Here is a 24,336-nt window from a genome sequence, read left to right on the forward strand (position 1 = left end):
GCATTTTCATGCTGAAATTGAATTATTTCTCCAGTTTCTCAGCTAGTAGTAAATCTCATGTAGCTCACAGTACGTCTTAGACTGTATGTTGCCATTCCAACATATTAATGAATTTAGAGGACAGTTGTCTGGGTTCTCACTTTGGAAAGTGACGTTTGCTCACTTTTTTCTGTCCTAGAATATATATTTGCATCCTCTAAGTCTTCCTTGTTCAGGCTTTTTTAACCAGCACAGAAACCATTCCTGAGGAGCACCTGACAGATTCCTATTCCTGCCTTACCCTCTCCCCCTATCCAAATGATCATTCTTAGCAGACATCAAAATAGATATAAAAGGCATATTAATCAACAGCAGTGCATGTGTTGTTAGGTGGATTTGTGTAGTTCCACATAAAAACTAGCAATCTGGTGGGAAGTTATTAATTCTGCTTGTATTACATCCTGGGATACAGCTGTCTCAGCCTCTCATGGTCCCTTCCTCGCTCACGGTATCTCAGGGAAAGCAGTCAGTTCAGTCTCTGTTTCAAGAAAACGACATTTCTTTTCACTACTTGATGATCTTGGGCAATATGCCATATGGGTCCCCACCAGGAACGCGTTCAACGTTATTCTCAGGAGATGCCAGCGTGTCCAGGGCACTGGGTTCTGCGGAGAGTTTTCCTTTCTGGCTGACGGCAGCGTCAGGGCCCCCCTGGCTCTGACCTCAGCCTTCTACTTCTGCGGCACGAGCATTTTTGGTTTCCATTTTTTCTTAACAAAATGCCAGGAACTGACAGCCTGGTACTTTTCTGAGCTGAGGTAGAGCTAACCACAGAGCAGCGCACGCCTCTCACCGGGGATGCAGACGCATGAGCTGGAGCCCTTCTTGGACTTGTGCCGGAGGCTGCTTCCAGTCAGCCGAGTGGCAAACAGGAATCTGGCTGTTTGGGCTGGGGAGCAGCTGGATATGATCACGCTGAAGCCTCTGGAAAATCCAGCTTCCTGTGCAGTACCTTTTCCCCAGAAATTCACGTAGATATGAAAGACATTCATTGATGTCCCCTTGCTTCCCTGTGCACCATTGCATTCCCTGCTCCAGTGAGGCCCAGGCCAGACCTTTGAAATTCAGAGCATTCAGACTCAACAACTAGCCCTTGTGGAAGACTCTTTTTTATTTTGACACAATTTTCCACAAAGTCTTTATACTGAGAATAATGAGGACTAGGGTTACATGTCCAGAAGCGTATTTTACTGCAGAGTAAGCCAAACTGCAGCCCAATATCAAGCATTACTTTTTCAGGCACACCATGTCTGTCAAAATTTATTTTGACATATAAATGAACCAATTTCTGTTTGCTAGGTATAGAGAATTGTGTTGACTTTTTCTGTAACAGTTTTATCAATATTATGTCATATAACAGAACTTTGATTTTAGTCCACTTTAAGTTTTTCCATTTGTACAGTGTTTTTCTTCAGGTCTGTTTCCATAATGTCCTCTAACCATATTAAGGTCTGGAATACATTAATTCACAGTTTTATAGTCAGAAGAGACGACTTAATCTGTTAGGTTTCCTTGTCTGACCATCTATGTCATGTAAGTGACAGAATTAAACTCTCCTAGCCTGTTGGTGGGTAAGCCTGGCAACTTGTGCCAGGTATTCAGTGTCGATGGGCTTTCTTGGCAGGCCTGGCTGATTGATTCACTTGGGGGCTGGTTTTGAGGAGGCAGAAGAGCACAGTGTAGTTTCAATTAGGTATTAATGTTTAGCATTCAGATTAAGGTGGAAATGAATTTCACAGCATTTCTTAATAATTTCTCATACTTTCTGTAATGATATGGACTAATTCCGACTCAGTTCTTCATGTGCAAATTTGAGGGTTCTTTCCTTTTTCCTCTCTTTCTGTCTTTCTATCTTTCTCACCTACTCTCTTTTCTATAACATTCTTTTTATAGAGGGAAAAAAAAAAGGAAAACAGATTTTTAAATAGATAGGAAAATTTTAATGACTAAAATGCACACATTAGGGTTCCTGATTTCTTTTATCCAATAGCTCTGCCTTGCTTTTATGACATAGAGTGTAGGATATTTTGATTTAAGTTATGGAATGACAGAATCATAGAATCACAGGGTACCAGGTTGGAAGGGACCTCAAGGATCATCTGGTCCAGCCTTCCTTGGCAAAAGCATGCTCTAGACAAGATGGCCCAGCACCGTGTCCAGATGAATCTCTAAAAGTGTCCAATGATGGGGAATCCACCACTTCCCTGGGGACACTATTCCAATGGCTGATTGTTCTCATTGTGAAAAATTTTCCTCTTGTGTCCAATTGGAATCTCCCCAGAAGTAACTTACACCCATTACCCCTCGCCTTCCATGTGATTCCTTGTAAAAAGGGGAGTCTCCATCTTCTTTGTAGCCACCCTTTAAATACTGGAAATTGGTGATAACGTCTCCCCTAAGCCTTCTTTTCTCAAGGCTGAACAAACGCACTTCTCTCAGCCTTTCCTCACACGGCAGCCTTCCCAGTCCTTTGATCACCTTTGTGGCCCTGCTCTGGACCCTCTCCAGCCGGTCCACATCTTTTCTGCAAAGCAGGAAGCAAAACTGAACACAGGATTCCAGGTGTGGCCTGACAAGCACGGAGTCATTTCACAATGTCATTTTGTTCCTCCAGTTTATTTAATATTATTTTTTAAACCGAAAAATAATCACAGTCCCACACCATTTGCATTGATTAAAAACAAACAAAAAACCCCACACAACTTACATTTTACTGAAACAATTGCTGTAGATATCAAAAGAGTGACCAACATGAAAAAAAAGGGTTCTTTTGAATATTTTGATTTGAATGTTCAGGTTCTCTGCTGGCACAGCTAGCCATAACCTCTATAAAAATGTCACTCGAACTACTTCAGTTTACACCAGCTGCAAACATGGGCCGTGTTACTTACTGTATGTAGCTTCATGCAAGGTTTCAACCTGCGTGATTCTCTTGTTGTTGCTGCTACTTTCTGGTTTCCCCAGTGTCATACAGGCTGATGATTTCTGCAGGGAACATTCTTCCCTTTTCTTGCTTTTCTGTCTGCTTTGGAATGACACCTCGCTGCTTCCGTTCCTTCTGCTCATTCGAAAGATGACAGGGGCATTCATTTCCAGGGGGGATTCCCATTCAAATGGGGATACATTCAAATACCTTTGAATTGTATAACTTCAGGGTTGCAGTCTGGTGTCACCCAGCTCAGGGAGTCACCATGCAGTCCTGACTCATTCATTACACATCTGAATTCCCAGTACACTAACAGTAATTTCACACAGACCTGAAGGACTAGTTTAAAAATATAACCCTGCTAGGTTTATCAGGTCTATTTCTAGGGACATGCTAGGAGATCCTTGAAAGATGGTAGACATGCTCAGATTACTGGGAATTAGTAGTGCTCATGATCATGTACGATATATCCAGCATCTCACTTTAATACCAGACAAACTTTAAATGGTGTAATGCCCCTTGAAATTGCTAATGATTTCTTTTCTTCTTTCCTGTTAAGTTAATTCAGTCCCAGACTGACATACAGCTATATAGTTCCATATATACAGTATACATTAGGTGGTAGGTAGCCAGTGCTTTTTCACAGAACCTTGCTGTCCTCTAATAAATCTATATGCCCACATTATTATTTCCATGTACTCCAAGCTGCTCTGCAGCCTATGACATAGCACTCAACTGTAATTAGCACCAAAATATGGAGTTGGTATGCAGGACACGGACAATTCTTTTGCTCCAGATGCTGTATTCAAACTGCAGCGGTCCATTGAAGAAGTAGAGATAACCTAAGGAAAAGGAAAGTTAAAATGAATTAAACCTGAGAAAACTATGTTGTCACATTGAAATTATCCTTCTAATAAAAATTATACTTCTTGTTTTCATTATTTAATAACTATTTTAAATGTAATATTTTAGTATCTAGAATGCTCAGCTAAATTTTCAAAGGTCCTCATTCCATTTGCCAGACCTGGATCTCTTTAAAATAACTAGTATTTTAATTTAGTGTCAAGCTCTACATTTTATTTCTATACAGCATTTGCTTAGGAAAATAGGGGGCTTGCCTGTTAATGTTTAAGAGTCTGATTCGGAAATACTCCTTGAAGAGTTGGACAGGAATGGGTTCCATTTGAAGGAACATTATAATACTCCTATATTAAGCATATCCCTTTAGGTTTCCTAAGCAAGGAGGCAGGTCTTTGTTGGCTCCTCAAATATATATGTACACAGTTTAAAAGAGCACCTTGTCCAGTGGGCAAGTTAGATCAGAAACCTGATTCAGTTGAGAACAGAACTGTTGTTGTGAAAAAATCAAAATTACAGAAGAGAGGTTTTCCCACAGGACATTAATCTCAAGTTTCAGCAACAGTTAATTGTAGTAAAGTTTCATTATCAGATTACAAACCATTTCTTTCATAGACTGCATCCACTCGATCACCAATTCCTGCGAATTCTTCCTCTATCAGCCTGGGGTAGTCTGCTTCCATAGCCTCCGCCTCTTCATCATAACTATATTAAACACACAAGAAAATAAAAATTCAGAAGACTTACAGGCTGGGAGATTGGTCTGTGCCCTTTATATGCTTTGAAAGGGCATATATAACATCAGAAAGAGCCAGCCGCCTTTAGGTACCTTATGTCTAATGTGATCATGAAACTCAGAGCAATAACCCAGGGCACTCTTCCACCAGAAGTACAAGCTCAATAAACACAAAACTAATAAAGCAACATTTTCAGAACTGATCTCTAAAGTACATATTATATGGAGGTGATTGTGCCTGGATGTATTGGCACTACAAGCCTACCCCGAGGCTGCTCGGCACAGAGATACTGGGAAGGAATGGTAATATCTTAATTATGCATCAGACCTGGCTGTAAGCCCCACTCATGGACAGAAAAACTCAGCCATACTGAGGATCTGGGATAGGTCTCACTCTCACAGTACCGATACCATTTTGTGCCACACAAGCTACTCAAGGAAGCAAGATGGGAATTTTGTCTAGGAGACATGACCGTATTACAAACTGTCTTGTATTAGGGCATTTTATTCACCTTTCCTTTCTTTCACTCTTTCGGCTTTTAGAGGCTGTGCCCATATGTTTAAAAAAGTCTTGCATACAATTTTATGACATATTCCGCACAGCTATAATACCAATGAAAACCACGATGTGAGCCACAATCGAGTGCCTGCTTTGAAACAACCTGCTGATCTTTTGATACTTCTGGACACGTTATGACTGGGGACACTGAAAAGAATCACCAGTCTGTCTCCACCTTACCTCCAGTACTTATTTCCAGTAAAAAAGAGAGTCTTGCCAGTGTCTGCAATATGAACGGCTGCATCTATTCTTTTCATTTCTTTCGGGAACCCCATTTCATATATCTTTTTAGGAAAGTCTTCAACTATGTCATAGCCATTCAAAGCCCAGACTTTCTTTCCTGAAAATAAGAACAGAATATGCATCAGTCTTTTGTAAAGGCTCAGCTTTGAGAGCAGAATAAAATGAGGATGTCTTGATCCTTATTTTCATACAAATAACAGGTTCTTAGGTCACATACTCAGCAGGTATTAAACTATTTATGCTAACTATGACCCTAGGCACTTGAGATTAATTCTACATCTCGTGATTCACTGAAAATTGTATAGATTTGTATGGGATGAAACCAACAGAGTTTGTTTTATGAGCAAGGAAGGTAGGATGTTTTGTTCTTCTATTTATTACCTCTACATCACTCACTAAGCTTGACTAAATATGTATATTTTTCTGCCAACAACAAAACTGAAAACTCACCCTTAAACATGAACACAAGATCTTTGATGGGGTTTTCATAAGCTGCATCTATTTTGTTTGGAAGCTCTGGCCAAAAGGATTTAAGTAACACCAGTTCTGCCTCAACCATCTGAGGGTGCAGTCGCCAGAAAAACCTAGTACAGGAAAAGAAAAATAGATTTAATTTTTCTTGTCATTGTACAGAATAGCAGTATGTTTGATGTGCTATACTAAAAAAAAGCTAATGAAGAATTAAATTATTTTCCAACACAGTTTTTTCAATACATAGAACCCCTAGTAGACCTTTCCTTTCCTCTTAGTTACCTAGCTGCAGACCATTTCTGTCACTCACACAGTGATCATCTCAAAAAACAAATGAATCTTTTTTTCATTTAGAATAAGAGAAACACTGCTGCCATACGTAAGGCTTCTGAACGTAGTAGAATTTAATTCAAATAAAAGTCAGTATATTTGTGCATGTTGAAGAAAGCCCTGTGGAATGATAAATTTGTACAAACGGTCTCAGTCTTCAGCCATAACATCTTCACTTCACTTCACTGGGAAGTCAAGTCAAATTGTATTATAAATCCTGCCTAAAAAGATCTATGACGTAGTTTCTTAGAGGCATCTATATTGATCTGTGAATTTTTAAATTTATGTTTACTCAGATCTTTGGTAAAAAACTGAAAAGGTGTTTTCACATGCTCAAATTTTATCCAGTACCCACCACCCACGATAGGGCAGTCTCTTTACCTGTCCTTGAAGACGAGCATTTCTCCACGAAGTTCCGTTATTGCATCAAGTGATAACTCTGCATCACATTTCTCTGGTGTTTTGGGATGTTTTGGGTTGGGATCTTTGTCTCCAGCCCCTGGAATCATATAGTATGACTTAAGTTTGACAAAGTTCATTTCCTTTCTCTGGATCATGGTATTGAATAGGACATGGAAGAGTTCCCAAACAGAATGATGATTTGTTCTGGGAAAAGTCTGTTCTCTCTTTCCCTCCTTCAGCCAAATACATTAATTGCAGTTCAGCTGTGCTGCAAAAATGTTAAATGGACTTGCTTTCTTTATCCCAAGTTTTGAAGGTCCCCCAAAAGTTTTATTATCTTTTCTTTTTATTCTTTTTATTCTTTATTCTATGATGAAACATGGATATTTCTGTTTCTCCCTTCAGGCTCTGTTTTACCTCCTCTTTTGAGGCAGGGCAAAAAGTAGAAGGACTCTGCTCACCACCAAAGGAGACAGCACAGAGGCCAACTGTACTCTGCAGTGTTACTTCTTTTTTTTTTTCTTTTTTTTTTTTTTCTCTATGAACTGCAAAAGCTAAATATCATCTGTTCCTGAAATCTGGTTGCCAAGAATCTGGTGAATTGATCTTGATCAGTCATGACTGTTGTTGTTTAACATTTGCAGCTCTTTAGTAACTGTGGAGTGCATCTGTAACGGGTTATAATGATATAGGAAACATATATTATGTATTACACAGACTTACCATAGAGCTCTTGGATCCCTTGCACATCATCGTCAGGAAGCACAAAACCAGTTTTTCCAGTGTATGTGTAAATTGGAAACATCAGAGCTCCAGGGTCTCTAGAGTGTTCAAGTCCCAGTGAATGACCAAATTCATGGGCAGCAACAAGAAACAAGTTATACCCTATAAAAAACCCCCAGTAAATTAAATGTAATGTATATGTATACATGAAAGTAAACGTATAACTTCCTGTATCACCAGAGTGGACTTGGACTAATTAACGAACACTAAACCACTAATTGTGCTTTAACATATGGGACAATGAAGGAGACAACTGGATTAATGGAAGAACGATGTATAATTGTTTCTCTTTTTCAAACTACCATGGGTTTTGTTTTAAAAAGGGCCTAATCGATTGAGTATCTCATAGCTGGTGTTCAACCTAAATCTTATTCAAAAATGTTGCTCTGTAGGCAGATTTAGATTTCTTGAAATTTCTTAGCAACACTGGAAAGTTCTAGGGTGAAATCTTATTCCTAGTGAAGTCATGAACATTTCTGCCAGGAATTCACCTCAGGTAGAGAGTCCATATCGTTTTCAGTATTGCAGCAATTAGCTTTGATGCTAGGAGGGTGAAATAACACGGTGATGAAAAAAAAATAGTGCTTTGTTCTATTTGTACTATATTGTTCTCTGTCCTGAATAGGCAAGGCAAGGAATTTTTAGATTAGATGTAGGTAGCTGATTTGCAGTTGAGTTAAGTATATGTGTTTTCTATAAACTTCAGTAAGGTAATTCCCATCAGTCTGTGATCAGAACTAGCTGCCCTTAAGCTCAGTGAAATGCCAAGCTGACAAAATACCTTGTTTGTGACTTTTTTTAATCACTGCATTTAGGAGGTGTATATCTTAAAATTTATGGTAGGTGTATGTTATACTTCCCTTTATGATTGGAGATTAAACCCAGCTTCCTATGAGTAGACAGTGAACATAATGACTAATGTACAGTAAACAGGCAAAACAAACTGTTTACAGATATCAAACAGGACGAAATTATCCATCTACCACCATTTAAAATAACTCAGGAACTTCTGTTACCTCTAGAATCATCTGACCAAGCTTCATCATCATCAAAATGGGCATCTCCTCCATAGTCTGGACCAGGGGGGAAAGCATGAGCCAGTAATCCAGAGGGTCCATCGAAGGGGTAAAAGTCACCATGTTCTTTAAACAATATTCAAAACAATGACATCAATCATCCCATTTTATTGGCAGCAATTAGTAGAACGTAAAAATAATTGGTTCTGTGTTACCTTTAGTGCCAAAGGAGATCATGATATCAGCTATACCACTTCTTATTCTGGTGAAGTTAAGCGGTGTCACATCAGACCAAACTTTGAATGCTTTTTTGAAAGCTCTGTCTACTTCAGCACGTCTCAGATCTGAAGTGTAATTCATAATTCTATCAAACAGATTAATATCTCCAGTTAAATAGTGTGAATAGCAGAAAATGTGTAATACAACTTTTATCCAACTGTACACTTCATTAAAATTTTTTGCTTTTTTCCTCCCTATGTTCTTATCTAAAACCAGAGCTCAGCAGCTGCATACAGTATTCAAAAAACTAAAAAGAACCATTTCTAAAAAGAACCATTTCTATTTTCATTAGAATAATTCAGAGCAATTTGAAACGATCCAATAGATTTCTGTAATTAGTTTTATATGCACCAGAAGATATAGAAAATGACAGATATATTCTGTATTAAGTCAAATCATACCAGTAACTTCAACCTTTTTTTATGCCATATAAAATATCTCATGATCGTCACTTCCTGAAGGAGCAAACCATGATCCAAAGAGCTTTTTATAGGCTAGAATCATCCATATTAAAGTAATATTTATCCCAAGATACTGAATTGCTAGAGTTCAGTGATATCATATTTGGAATCTGTTAAAGAAACTCAGGTTGCAGCTGGTCAAAACCCCCTGTTGACAACCTTGTCGTATTAAGGGAGAAGAAGCTTCTCAGCACCGTAGCTTCCCAAGGTCAGCTTTCTGAGGTCATGGTGAGGGGGTTTGTCTGACCCCTTCAGATATCTAGCACCTGGATAAGCACAGATACCTACATCTGGACTGTGAAACGGAAGAGGGACAAGGATCAGTCCCTGCTCTCACATCCACATTGCACAGACTGCTTTGCATCTATGCTGCCATGTCCAGGACAAGACATACATGAAGCAGACACTAAGCCAGGTCCAAAGCAGAGCTAAGAAGTGCTTAAGCACTGTGAGGATCAGTGGTGAGGTGTGTGATCTTAGTCCCTACCCCTCTTCCATTCATCACCATGGATGTGCCCAGAGTGTCTACATGGAGGCCAGATGAGGAGTTACTAGCTTTCACCACACCAGCTTTCCTCCATGAAACAGCACAATGGAAAAAAAATCGCATTTACTTCCTTGGGCTGTCAGGTGGGCTTGGGGCACCTTTCCAAAAGGGGTCTGTAAAGATTTTAAACTGCAACATGCATTTTGTCAAACTCAAATGCATCTTTCTCCCATCAGCCTCATATACTGAGCAACCTACTGGACAAGGTATCTGGAAAGAAGGTAATAACAGTAATAACATTCAAAATGTCATGCATTTACCTGTATGTCAAATTAGTTTTTGACCATTTCAGTTTTCTAGGGAAAAAGTTATATTCCCCCACATCTGGGACACCGCATCTTGGTTTCTTCATCAGCTCGTATGTTTCTTCATCTAACTTTCCTGTCACCTCCAAGCCAAAAAATGCTTGCATTTCTCGAAGTTTAGATGCCACTGTGTTGGCACTCTTCCTCATTATGCCAGCAGGATTTGGACAGAGATCATAGTGAGTCCTGAGATAGCGCTAAGACAGGGAAAAGAAGTAATAAGCCCAGTTTCCAAAGAGTTGTAATTACACAACTTACTATTTATAAACCATGCAAACGAATTATTTTATACTGTACCTCTGCAAACTGAAGGTCTTTCTCCGTGAATTCATGGCTATCTTCAAGGGGAATAGGGATTGCCAGGCAAAATGGCAAACCCAACAAGAAAAAGACAGCTGAAAGTCTTGATTGCATCATGTTGGATTTGCGAAGTCTGAAGCCCTGATGTTTTAGAGAGCAGTTACCTTTACTTTTATAGCCCCAACCCAGTGAGTCACCACTTAGGGACAATTTAGAACTTCCTTGTCGCTGAAAGTAAACATGCTTAGACGGCTACTTTTTCTCTCCTCCCCAACACTGTGGTTTAGGCATCTGTTGTCCCACTGAGGACTCTCAAACTGTATCTTTGTATAAACACGGTCTCTGAATATTGACATAGGTTGTGGGAAGAAATGGGCAGAAGCAAACCACACTTTTTGATTATTTTGCAATGACTTACACTGGCAATAACTTTGCAATAACTTACTCTGCTAGAAAAATTGCCATTCTACTATTTGACAGACAATAAAAATATATAACAAGCTTCATGATTTTTTAAATAAATTCTGCATCTTTTCAGTAATTACCCTCATTCAACAGTAATTTTTAATAGTTGGAATAGATCATATGCACTTCAATTATTAATAAATGTTGCCTTGGATGATAAGAAATAACATTATGGAGTATACAATAGGATATTATATTTCCTTGTTTCTGTAAAGAAACACAACTCTAAAGCATTAACACAAATTTTACTGCAGAGATCTTTAAAGTGACTTCCTATCTGTCTCTCAGAATAATTTACTGCTTGAGAGGTACCTAAAACCAGAAATGCTAAGTATCAGGAAATAGTTTTGAATATTTAAAATGTTTTTTTTTATTAGTAGTAAATCAGGTCATGTAAAGTGACAATTTCATACAAACTGTCTTCTTTAAAAAACATGAATTTAATTTACTTTATGAGGGCAGCACAGCCATAGATCAATGAGACAGCTACTACTCTGAGAGAGGCAATCTACCAGCTACAGGTAGGCAATGAACCTGTGTGTCTAGAATGACAGAAATGTGTGATTCTGACTTACGGCTGGATAATAGGATAAATCTGGCATTATGACAGACATGGGCATTATTATACTTCAAAGTTTAAAGATCATTTCTGTCTCCCCAGGATCACTCCAGTCTCAGCTGCTGCTAAGACTTTGATTTTTTACAAATGAGGGTGGTGAAACACTGGCATGGGTTGCCCAGAGAGGTGGTAGGTGCCCCATCCCTGGAAACATTCAAGGTCAGGTTGGACGGGGCTTGGAGCAACTTGATCTAGTTGAAGATGTTCCTGCTCATTGCAGGGGGGGTTGCACTAGATGACCTTTAAAGGTCCCTTCCAACCCAAAGTATTCTATGATTCTACGATCATGTCCTGTGCTCAAAAGCATGGGTCCAAGGAGAGGTGCCGTTTTGTCTGAACCCACATTCCTTTTTCATGGAGGCTGCTCCTGCATGGAAAACCTCAGGCAGCTTTCTGGTAGACAACGGTACACTCTTTCTGGAATAGACTACCCTGCCGTGGATGTTGGCTTGTTGACGAAACAGGAAAAGGACGAAAATCAGGGAAGCTGAATGTGTAAAAGCTCAATTTGTTACTCAGAAAATATTAGCCTTCTGTCCTATGGTGATAAACAGCAAAAGCAAATAAAGCTGAGAGGAATTTGTTATGTAGGCTATTTCTATGTCAGTGCCCATCTCAGCCAGTGATAAATACAGTTACAATTAGGGATAGACAACATCTGTTCAGGCAGTTTGTATGTTTTCCTTCACACTGTCCATCACCAGGGCTGAGAATTTTTGATTCAGCAATCGTGGCATAAAGACTGTTGATTATCCCACCTTCTTAAGAAGTGCTCTCCCCTGAAGAGCTTCAGGACGAGCACCGAATCTATATTGCTGATGTGCTGCGCTCCTTGCTAATGCAGACTGCCAGATTATGTATATGTCTTATTTCTTTCCTTCCAAAATTCCTGTGTTGATAATTGCAGCATTGCTTTCATTAACGTTGGGGTACTCAGTTATGCAGTAAGTAGAGTTTACAGTGAATTTTGCTTGCTTTGTCTGGAGCTTAGGAGCAGTGATGCTGCCTTTTTGTAGTTTTCATGGCTGTAAGGAGCACTTTCTTGAAACTATGAAGCTGTGAGTGTCACTGCTCTGCAGAACAGTACCAGACATATCTCAGAAATCTATGAGTAAAGCGAATAGCTTAAAACTCCACAGGTAACATCCCTGTGAATTCAAAATGCTTTGAAATTAGCTTTCTTGTACCTAAGGGAGAACAATTGTATACCACCATTTGTATATCATTGCCCTTTGCCAGACTTAACTAAAAGTTTTTTATTCTGCGTCAGGCACTTAGACCTCTGCTCTTTCTCAGCTCTGATGTTGGAATCTTTGTTTCTGAAATAGGAGAAATTAATTTCCTAATGGTTACTGCAAAACGTGATCACACTTTATGAGAGAATGATCCCAAATTATTCCTGAGTGGTTTCAGGGTTATCTTAATAAATATAGTTTCACTAACTGGTAATTAAAGGCGAAACCAAGTAATCAGAGACAATATTTGAATGATATAAATGTAGAACAGAAAAAAAAAATATTTAGCTAGGCAAAAGAGTAAAATTAAAGAACAGTGTTAGCCTACCGAATGATCCTCCAAGGAGGTGTGGAGCCCTGCTCTTCAAAATGTTTACACCGCAGCAGTCAAAGCAGTAGTAAATAGGATTGTCTTGCAATGACAAGAGACATGACAAGAGAATGACAGATTATGTAGGGAAGAATGATTTTTCACTTTCTAATCTCTGCAATATTTTTTACACAGATGTTCTGAAGTCCTTTGAAGTTCACAATGAAAACTCTTTCAAAAACACTGCCTTTGATACCCTTTGTAGAGCTGTCCTGAGGCATTTCCAAGGAATACTCGAAAACCTGGACAAAGTAATAATAGCAAAAAATTAAACCAGGCAACTTTCTGAAAAAAACCTTCTCTTACTATATTTGTGTAAGAAGAGATGCATAAGGCTGGGCCTTTTGCTATTTCAAGACAATGAAATGAACAAGTGAAAAGACAGTCCACCGTTTTGAACAGATTCTTCAAGTGAGTAGAAAGAGAAAAAAGGCAGGGAGTCTGTAACTATTTTGTCACCGGGAGTAAATGAAAACGCTAAAACAGAAATTGATTTCTGAAAGACTGTGTGTAATGAGCTGTCTGAGAGTGGACTATGGCTGAATCGTGTTTTCTGCACATTGAGTTGATTCCTTTGGGAGCCCTGGCTGTGTAAATATACACGATCCAATATGTTTTCTTACACATTTTATTGCTATTTATATTACACCAGTGGCTAGAAGCCTATATTGAGGCATGGATTTTTATGTCCTCTGTACACAAACTGAAGAAACACTGGTGAAGGACTGTACAAACAAGCACATAAAAGGGCCAATGAAAATGAGCAGTATTCCCCCTTTTTCCAAAACAGCATTGCAGACGTAGCATGTGATTTTTTTTTTTTTAAGGGGAGACAAAAAGCCTTCACGGAGCTGGTAACTAAGTACAGACCTCTGAAGTTGCTGTATATTACCTTACTATATTGACTCTTCAAAGCCTCAAGCAAGTTTTTAAAGTTGGCAATGATAAAGGACAACTTCAAAGCCTGCCAGTGTTGGGCAATGTAACATGTAAAATCTACGGCTCAGGCTCAAGTGATGTCACTGTCTGAGTTTAAAAAAAAGAAAGGAGTTAAAAACTGTGGAGAGAGATGTAAATGAAGGTAAAAACAGCCAGTAGTGGTTCATAGACCTTGTGCTGACCCCAGTGCAAACAAGCAAGCATGGAAAGTCACATTTTAAAAGCACTGAAACCCACAAAACTGCTGAATAGTAAGATTTCAACAAGCACTGCAAAATTTCTGCAGCTCTGGCATCTTGTGGGTGTGGGTAAAGTTAGCTGGGCTGATGGTAATTTTCACAGGCACAGCAGAGACTGGAACAATCATGCCGGTTTTCCCCCCTAGCTAAAATGGACAAAGAGGGATGGGAGATGTGGGGAGAAGGAATGAAGTGCCTTAAAGCAGCATTTAGGTACTAATTATTTGAAAACAAGAATCGTGCCAACCATACGGTTTCAACATACATTTTGCTTCCACAAATAATTGAAAGGTGTCGTGTTTTGATTTACACTCTGTGTTTGGTGCCCAAAATAGCACTACATAGTGAATGTGGTGAATGCTCTGTGACCCTGAAACAGCAGACACTTCACTTAAGACAAATAAACAAAAGTCAATGGGTCGGTTTGTTAATGTTTCTTACCACAAGTTGTATTTCAAGTGGAAAGTCTCCAGCGCCTAGGGCTATGCCATCACATTTACATCTGCTTCCTCTGGGAAGAAGGATGGTATTCTGAGGCCTATTGTGCAGCTGGGTAAATGGAGTCCCAGAGTAGTTAAAAACACTCACTCTGGCTCTGCCGTTCCAGGTGGGACTCCATCTGTGGGACCTGTTACAAGAAGGGGGCCAAAGACAACTGAGAATGGTTTCCACAAGCAGCTTTTCAGCTGGGATGGCCAGGGATGTTACACAACCTGACTCCTTTTTATACTAAACAGCAGCATCCCTGTGCCATTTGCTGGCAAACACATACAACTGGAGTACCTAGAGGTGCTCAGCAGGGTCCAGTACCAGAGGCAAGAAACATATATATATTTTACAATGAGGGTGGTGAGATGCTGGAACAGGTTGCCCAGAGAGGTGGTGGAGGCCCCATCCCTGGAGACATTCAAGGCCAGGCATGATGAGGCTCTGAGCGACCTGATCTAGTTAAAGATGTCCCTGCTTACCGCAGGGGGGTTGGACTAGATGACCTTTAGAGGTCCCTTCCAACCCAACATATTCTATGATTCTATGATATAAACATGTTTCCAAAAGGCAATGGCTCTTGTTTGAATGAGTACCTGCAGACCCTGTGGACCACAAGTCACACAGAGGCAAAGGGCACCACAGATCAGGTGCCTTTCTGGCTGCTTGCAGCACTGCACCTGCATGAGCTTGGCAGGACCTGGGGGCTGCTGCCACCCTGGGAGCTGCTGATCAGCAGCACCTTTCTTCTGCATCCACTGAGCTCCAAGATAAGATGCAGCTGTAGATTAAAAGAAGTAAATCTGGGCTCCTTCCTGGGTGCCATGTGTCTAAACTCTCATTATAAACAGAGAAGTCCATACGCTTGCTAATCCCTAGACAGCAGTTCAGTTTAGACTGTGGTAGACATTTTGGGATTATTTCAGTTGCCCACATATAGATACCTAATGTTTTAAGGACAAGGAGCTCCCATCAGTCCTATGTCATATCTGACAGTCTCATGCAGATGTCTTGGGTTCCCTCCTGCACCTCAAATGGCACTAGATGTCCTTCTCCAGGCTGCTGTGCCGAGTCCCTCACAGCTGGGCTCTGCTGACTGCAATGGAGATGACTGTAGTGGAGCCCCACCATCTGGTGCCCACAGTGATACTTCAGTTTAGGTGACCTATTCTAGAGCTGATCTTCAGGCCTATTTTCTGATGGTGCCTGAACAAACCAGGAGCCATCATGTTGCAGAGGTTTGTTGTGTTGCTGTGCGAGGTGGCAGCTCTGCAGCTGGAAGGCAGTCGGGCGCTGTGCATCTCCTACCAGGACAGTGCTCCCACTCACAGCTGTGTCTGGCCTTGGAGGAACAGGGACTCCCACCTCATGCTGGCAGCCAAACTAAAAGAGAGAAAATGCCTCAAAGAGGTGCAAGAATCCAAGTTTTCTCTGTCCAAACAATTCCTGCACAGGTAGAAACTTAGGGGATTCAGGAAAACTGCCCCAGAGAAGTGAGGGTGCCCCAGTCAGCTGCTCCATGCAAGGCAGTAGCTGCAAACTCTCATGGAGGTCAGACCATGTTCTGCTCCTCCTTACCACTCTGAACGCTCCTCAGGGCTAGAACTGGCTTCCAGTTTTGGTCTAGCCATTCTATATGAACTACCTACGACTTTTGCTGTGTCAGGATAAATGTAGGATGCTAAACTATCTGTTATAACTTGGCAGTTGTCGCCTTTTTAACAGCTTTTATTTTCATATGCAGTGGTATGTCACTAATCTGCTCAAGACCTGGCTTATTTGTTGTGCTTCTCACTGCAATCAGGGTAGTGCTCCTGTATCCAGGCTGCACTAACAGTTTGAGGAAGATATTTATAGCGGTTGCTGTAATTGAATTTTATCGATTCTTGAAAGAAATATATGGAACTTGTGGGGGAAAAAAGATTATTTGAAGAATGACTGCAGTGAATGTTCTGAGATTGTAGAAGTATTTTACTCTTTCATAATGGGTACTTTACTACATTGTAAAATGTGGTATCCAATTGTCAACATCCAATACTCTCTGATTGGGCTCTTTCAGATATTCCACACAGGCAGGGTTTAATGCTTAATACAAAGTTTACATACTTGAAATTATGTGAAGTTACATGGAATTTTGATTTAGCACAGTGATCCAAGCAGCAGGTGTGGCCTCCAGTCCCATTTGTGCTGAGACAAGTTCAGCTTTCTTTGCAACACCTATGGCCGTATATTCTTCCCTGAGATTCACGAGCACATCACCCTTACCCATCTCCTCAGAGCCTTCTTCCATTGTAAGGGTTCTCTGATTATTCACATCAAGTACAAAATATCCATTTATTTCTATTGCCACCAAACTGTAGGCAAACAATAAGTTTGCGTCTAGCCAACATAGTTTTGCTCCTAATGGGAAGGAGCTGGTCAACAGTACAAAAAATGGAAAATGAAACCCCAGGAATCCAGTTCAAAGGTAAAAACTTAATTTTCTATATTTGTTTTTGAGACATCCACCACCTTACATTTCTATTTTTTTAAATCCTGATGTTTACATTTGCAAATACTCACAAAAATATATTTAAAGACTACCTCAGTGGCACAGTGGCTCTCTGACAGTCATAATTAGGTCTTGGTATGTTTTGATGTATTTTATTTCTTGTGTCAAGCCACAAATATGTATAATATGTCTTTGAAATGTTTTAATTTTAGTTCTTCCACTATGGCAACACATGTTCCCTGTCTGTCAATCTACTCCTTTAGTAATATTCTATAGCAACTTTATTCTGAAATCTTAAGACCTCCACTATGAATAGATAGCTATTGTTCATAGAAAGACAAAGTTAATTGCAGATATCATAAAAATCAGCATTAGGAAGAAAAAAATATTTGATGATTTATTTATATAGTGATTCAACATTTCTTTCTAGAAGTTTGGGCACTCAAAGGATTTGACTAAATTGTTTGGATGAAATAGAAATTTTGCGTGTTAAATGTCTAATTGGAATTTGAACTTCAAATTTGTGGATTCTACACCTTCAGGAAGGACAAATGGTCCCTTTAAGGATGTGAAATAAAAAGTAATGTCCTCTGAAACATTTTGGTTCAGACTACTTATTATATATGAAAATCGGAGCTAGGAACCTAACAGAAACACACACATCCTTCTTCTGTCTCCACAAGCTCTGTTCTGTGAAGTATGTTAACACATTTGCTATTAGGAATGAAGACTCCTACTAATTTCTGACTCAGTTTTCTATTGATCACTACCTAAGAGCACTATATCTTCTATACCTTTTAAGTAATAACAAATCAGAACAAGTACCATCATTACTGAATCCAGACATTTCAAACCAGTGCTGGCTCTAATACCTAACCCCAAGAAAGCCTTTGTCATCCCAGGTATTGTAAGAAAAAATGCAGCAGAGGAAGAAGGCAGGGTAATGATATGGATTTTGAGGAGGAGAGATAATCCTCTCTTCAACACCAGTGAAAAATATACAGCTGCAGTTCACAAGATAATTATCTATACTGAATGAAGTATTACCAGACAATTTCCAGATGCGTCAATCATTAAAAGTACAACTTAGTTGAACAGTATCCCTGATGCCTTTTCTTTTTCCAAGACAATACCTACTGGAATTTCCACCTGGGTGTCTACCCCAGATTTCTTTTCAGGATAAAAGTCTCCCATATATGCACACAAATAATTCAGAATAACATTAAATTAATGAAAAAAGTTGCATTGAATTTACAAAAAAAAGACAGCATCAAAGAACCCTAAGGACAGGTGCTTGTCCTTCACAGAAACGCATGGAAGAAAAACTCTTTAAGTGAAGCTTACTGTGAATTTTTTATTTATAAGGAGATTTAGGAGTAAAACCATACATTTAAAAAACATTTAGGAAAGGAAGTATGATTCTTAAAGCCCTGGTTTTTGCTTGCCAACCATATTCGCGTTGTTTATACAGCTGGGCTTTTTAAAAAGCAGTTTCTTAACTCTATTGCAAAAGCTCTTGGGAATAAGGGCGCGGGGGAACTACATGTCTGATGCATACAGTTTTATAGGAAGTACCACAAGCAAGTGGTAAGCTCAAAATTAATGTTTGAATTACTGGTAGGAGAATAGTAAAGGGGGATTTGAGGCGTATGTTTTTAACTATAAAGGTAAGTAGCACAGAAATAAACATCTCATCTTTTTCTATTACAAAGAAATATAATATAAAGGTGGCTGTACATTTAATTGAAAAACTTACTCCCCTACATGGATCAAATTCAGGGGAGGCCACTGAGATGTTAGGGGCTGGAGCACCAGCTCTGTGAGGAGAGGCTGGGGGAGATGGACTTGTTCAGCTTGGAGCAGAGTCAGCTTTGGGGGGACTTAGCAGCCCCCAGTGCCTGTGGGAGGTCTTTGAGGAGCTGGAGCCAGGCATGTCAGTGTGGTGGAGGGCAAGAGGGTGAGAGACAGCGAGCATTAACTGAAAAAAGAGAGGTTCCGCCTGGATATAAGGAGAAACGTTTTCCCCGTGAGGACAGTCAGGCAGTGGCATAGGCTGCCCAGAGAGGTCGTTCAGTCTCCGTCCTTCGAGGTTTTCAGCCCCAACTGGGTGAAGCCCTGAGCCCTGAGCAGCCTGGTCTGATCTCAGAGCTGACCCTGTTGTGAGCAGGAGGTTGGACCAGAGACGTCCTGAGTTCCCTTCTGGGCAAAGTTATTCTGTGATTCTATACCTTAGTATCAGTAATGAAATATCAAAATCAGATACTTGGGAAACATTTCAGTGAGTATGCTTATGATGTGTGACACTTAAGACATACTCAAGTTCCATATGTTACAGATATTTGTGTATGAATTAGTCTTGGTATAAAAAAAAAAACAGCTTTCCACTTGAAATCTATCTGTATTGTATTCTCATGTGTTTACTTTAGGTTTTCTCAAATGTATTGATTAATGTCTTCATGATATTAGTGGACCTTCAGTTACCATGAAATACCGGTCAGAAACAGATATAGAAAAATTAACCAGTCAATACAGTTTGCAAATGCAAATTAACTTCAATGTGATTCAGACTGAAGTTCTCTAGATATATAATTTCAATATTTTGAACATCTTATTAGCCTATTCAAAACCATAACATATCTTGCACACTAAGAGTCCTTTATATGAATAACGTTAACAGAGCCTTTTTAGCCATTATTACCCATGTCCTTAATTCTTTTTCTTCCATTCTTTGACATTCTACCCTTTTCAACCTGGCGTCTGCTGTACAGATACCCTTCTGTATTCACTTTCAGCAAAAGATAACAACTTTCCTTCCTCTTTTTCACAAGACCTAGCATACAATGACCAGCATTCAATTGCAAATACATGGGATGGGGAAAAAATGATGGTGTTTTCTCCCACAGAGTCCCTGGTAAAATGTACTCAGCCTCCCTGGATGTGGCTTTAAACACTGAGCACATGGAACACAGTAGCTGTAGGATGAAATGAGAATGAAAGGGAGCAATTTCTGCAGCATTTGTTACAACTCCTTAGAAATGAATTTCTCATCAAAATATCTCTGTTCTTACGTCTGCTGAAAAGTTCAAATCATGTCTTTCCTAGCCTTGGCATTCAAAATTTTCTTTTCTGTACCAGCAAATACCAAGAAGTGGCATCTTTCGCTTCTTTCTCTTTCCTCAGCAGGCAGTGTGCTCTGATTTGCTGCAGTGACAAAGACCATTTGCTAGTAATTCAAACTGGTTAGTGGGGATAAAGGATTATAGAAAAGTAAAATTAGAACTATTCTCAGTTAACAGAAGAAGACTTGCCAAGGTTGTGACCTTTGTCAGAAATGCTTGTTCATATTCATTCTGAAAAGTTAAACTTTTATAGATTACAGGTTGGAAGGGACCTCTGTAGCTCATCTTATCCAATTCCCCTGCCCAAATAGGGTGACCAAGAGCTAGTTGCCCAGGACCACATCCAGATGTCTTTTAAATATCTACAAGGGTGGAGATCACCTCCCTGGGCAACCTGTGCTAGTGCTCAGTCATCCTTACAATAAAAAAGCCTTTCCTAATGTTCAGAGGGAACCTCTTGTGTTTCAGTTTGTGCCCATTGCCACTGGTCCTGTCTTTCGACACCACTGAAAAGAGCCTGGCTCCATCATCTTTGATAAGATCCCCCTGAGCCTCCTCTTCTCCAGGCTGAACAGTCCCGGCTCTCTCAGGACTTCCTCATAGGGGAGATGCTCCAGTCCCTTCATCATCTTCATGGCCCTTTGTTGTGCTCTCTCCAGCATGTCCGTGTTCCACTTGCACTGGGAAGTCCAGAATTGGACACAATACAGTCTCACCAATGATGAATAATCCTATGGGCTTCCTATGGAGCTTTCTATTTCACAGTGTTCAAGTACTTTTTTAGTGATCTAAGTTATTTGCTGTATTCTCCCTCTCTCTGTCACAGTGTTTCTTTAGAATTGCTGCCAAATACCTCCATAAAAATAGTTCTTTTTTATTGTCAATACATGCTGAAAAACAGCATACTAATTATAGTTAGTTTTCAGCTAGCGTATATTGAAATCTGCCCTTTCCCAAGGGATAGGCTAACCATTAGATGTTGTGGACTCCTCATAGACACCATAAAATAAGCTATTCCTTCTCTGGCTAAAGAGCACCAGAGGGAAAAAAATCAGACTGGTATTTTCATCCCTGCTGAAAACTTCTGTGGTTATTAGTCAATACCTGAGTAAGGAATCATATGGGAGTTTACATCTGTAAGACACATAAGGAAAATACAGTGAAGTCACTGCTTTAGCTAATTTAGCTAGTTTTAAAACATCACAACAAAAAATTGCTCAGTCATTTTCTGTGGCCCATTGCTGTTAATTTCCATGTAGACTTTAGCCATCCAAAGGCTGCATACGCTTATTGGGTTTATCTCACTGTCCTAATGTATATTATCTGAAGGCAGTGATATTTTTTACCAAAGGACTGTGCTAAATCAATTGTAATTTTTTGTCTAAAATCCAGTACAGATGCCTACTTTTTGCCCATTTCTACAGTTAACTATATTCAGATGTTTTCCACAAACACTAGGCATATCAAAAAGCTGCTTCAAATCCCTCCCACTGTGATAATTATCCATACATCCTAAAAGGTGGTTACCATTCCATGACTTATACCACTAATTAACCACCCAATAAAGGCTCAGAGTTGTTTGATCACCCTAAATTTCCCACTGTTTTTCCCAGGAATTGAGGGTGCACTAGTGGGAAACTAGAGGCTACTGGGAGTCATCAGCACATATTTCCTCCAGGTGGGCAAGCATGGTTCCATTTATTGGAACATCTAGAAAAAGAAAGAAATGTTACCTGCATAAAAGAATACACACACAATGTAAGCAATATTCGTGTGCCTCATAAATGAGAATTGCTTTGTATGATGGTTCATACTTGCAGATTCATAACCACTAAAAAGCTCACTAAAATGACATAAGGCTTAAGTCAAATATATTCTATACCTGAATATTTTAAACTCGTTACAGCATCTTCTCTTTGCCAGCTTTTGTGCTGGAAGTGATCAGGTTATCAGCATGGCCATGAGACAGTCAGACCAAGGTCTTGGGAAGATTTCAAGTCACATACTCCTAAAGTTTTAGTGTCCTCCGGTTTGTTTAGTCCACTTTTCACTAGCCAGATGTAAAGTGTAATTTATTACATAAACAGGTTAGAAAATATCTGCCCATAGTCGTGTCAGAATCTTTCAAGTTAATAAAAAACCTGGCAGCATTGGTCCTTCGGTTTCCTTATCATATAAAATGGAAATTCCTGACTGAAAGCAAACCATGACAAATGTTCACTGGAACTTTCACAGAGCTTATGAATTAAGTTTTGTTATTGCTTTATTTCTTTTCAATGCAAAATAATCTATAAAACCCATTCAAAATGGACATGGAAAACTCTGTCTATGCAAAATACTTCTATTACTATCAAATAACAGACTATTTAAATTTCAAGCTTAGATAAATCCTTAGAAATAAGGTTTGTTTGGGTTTGTTTTCCTTTAGTCCTGGATGAGGAAAGAGGAACATTGAAACAGTATCTTTTAGCTTTGTCTAAAAAACATAGCAAAATGTTATGAAATATCCAGACTTTCTCTGGAGGTTGCTTTTCTATAAATAATTATTTGAAACTAGTGAAATAATTCTGAATTAAACATTTTTTACCACTTCTGTTTGGGAAACATCACACGCATCAACTTCTGACTTACACCTGGACAAAAAGAATAAGTGTTGTTTCTATGTTGTATTAATGCAGTTGAATTACAAGAACTGGAAGTCTTCAGACTGAAGAAGACTTTACAACATGACAGATCTACTTTTGGTTATTAGGGAATTTGACTAGGAGACTAAATTTTCAAAGGAGGAATCTGAGGTTCACCCACATCTCAGATGAATGCTTTGTTGTTGTACTAAAGGGCTGAATCAGTTCCTCCTGCCTTTGTTGTGTGAGAAGGGATCAATACAGTTTTTAATCCTGTCTCACGGAGTACCTAATTCCCAGAGCACAAAACTCTGATTGTACCATTAAGTACAAATACTTCCATTCAGTTTTGCTGAATTGCTTCGGTTTCTCCATTTAACATACAAATGACTAAATGATCCATCTAGCTCAGTATTCTGTCCCTTAGCAATGGTAATAAGAGATGATATCTAGGGAGCACATGAGTCTGATGAGGTTTTGACTGATGCTGGCTGCTTTCACAGCCTTCTACAATAGCAAGTTCCAGATATTCACTTACCACTCTGTAAGAGATGTTTTCATTTCTCTGTCTTAAATCAGACTCCTGCAAGCCTGATTCAATGCCCCCTAGTTCTAATACTGTAAGATTTGGTACATAACGGCTTTACATTCAGCTTATGATTCACCTTCGTGATTTTGTAAATCTTAGTTAAATCAAGTTCTTGATCTCCTCTTCTCCAAACTCCTAATTTGGTAGCTGATCCATTCACTTAATAATTTAAATTGCTTTTCTGGGTACTTTCTTCACTGTCATTATACCCTTTCTGAGATTTGGAGAACAAAATTGCACAAAGTACTCAAGAATTGAACACAGGAAGGTTTTACATAGTGGCAGAATCATGCTCTCCATCATTCACATTCACAGCACTTATCCTGATGATGCTCAGCACTTTGTTGACTTCTTTTGGCTGCCACAGCATATTGAGCCATTGATTTCCAAGTGAAGATTTATTCTTGTAGAGTTCACTCTTGCTCTTATACAATAGGCTGCTTACCTTCTAAATCCAAAAGGCAGAAGAAATGTGAACTAACCTAACAGAATAAAAGCTGACATGAATGGAGATTTTTGCTACTACTTCCTTAGTGGTAGAAAAACAACAACTCTAGAACTGCACACTGTCCTCTAACATTATCAAAACATAAGTATTGGTTTAACTTATTGTGCAATTCTAGCTGCATTGCTTCATTATAATTTACAGGAAAAGAATAAATGACAGGAAGAAAAGATCAATTTCCCATTCAATGCTGACATGGCAGAAAAACCCATGTGGCTAAACAAACTGTAAGTTAAATCATAGGATATACAATGTGCTGTGCACCAGATAAGTGTGTGGTTTTTTCTAACGCTGTGTGAATAACTTATATTTTTTTTCAGTCAGAACAAGAAAAAATTTAAAAAAGAATGATTTTATCTGAATTTTTTTTTGTTTGTCTTTCTTGTCAGAAGGAAAAAAA

The 24,336-nt window shown here is 39.3% G+C and overlaps 1 protein-coding gene across 1 annotated transcript; it reads right to left on the reverse strand.

The window, feature by feature from the left end:
- Positions 1 to 3,706: 3,706 nt before the first annotated feature.
- Positions 3,707 to 10,384, reverse strand: LOC128914369 (collagenase 3-like). The gene is made up of 10 exons (XM_054213265.1): positions 10,253 to 10,384; positions 9,911 to 10,152; positions 8,579 to 8,727; positions 8,364 to 8,489; positions 7,288 to 7,449; positions 6,544 to 6,661; positions 5,812 to 5,945; positions 5,299 to 5,458; positions 4,425 to 4,528; positions 3,707 to 3,807 (listed from the first exon to the last, which is right to left on the reverse strand). Exons 1-10 carry the CDS (start codon positions 10,370 to 10,372, stop codon positions 3,707 to 3,709), a joined length of 1,416 nt encoding a protein of 471 aa, XP_054069240.1. The 5' UTR covers positions 10,373 to 10,384.
- Positions 10,385 to 24,336: the final 13,952 nt, after the last annotated feature.

This window comes from Rissa tridactyla, chromosome 1 (genome assembly GCF_028500815.1).
Source record: "Rissa tridactyla isolate bRisTri1 chromosome 1, bRisTri1.patW.cur.20221130, whole genome shotgun sequence".
In the NCBI taxonomy this organism is placed as follows: domain Eukaryota; kingdom Metazoa; phylum Chordata; class Aves; order Charadriiformes; family Laridae; genus Rissa; species Rissa tridactyla.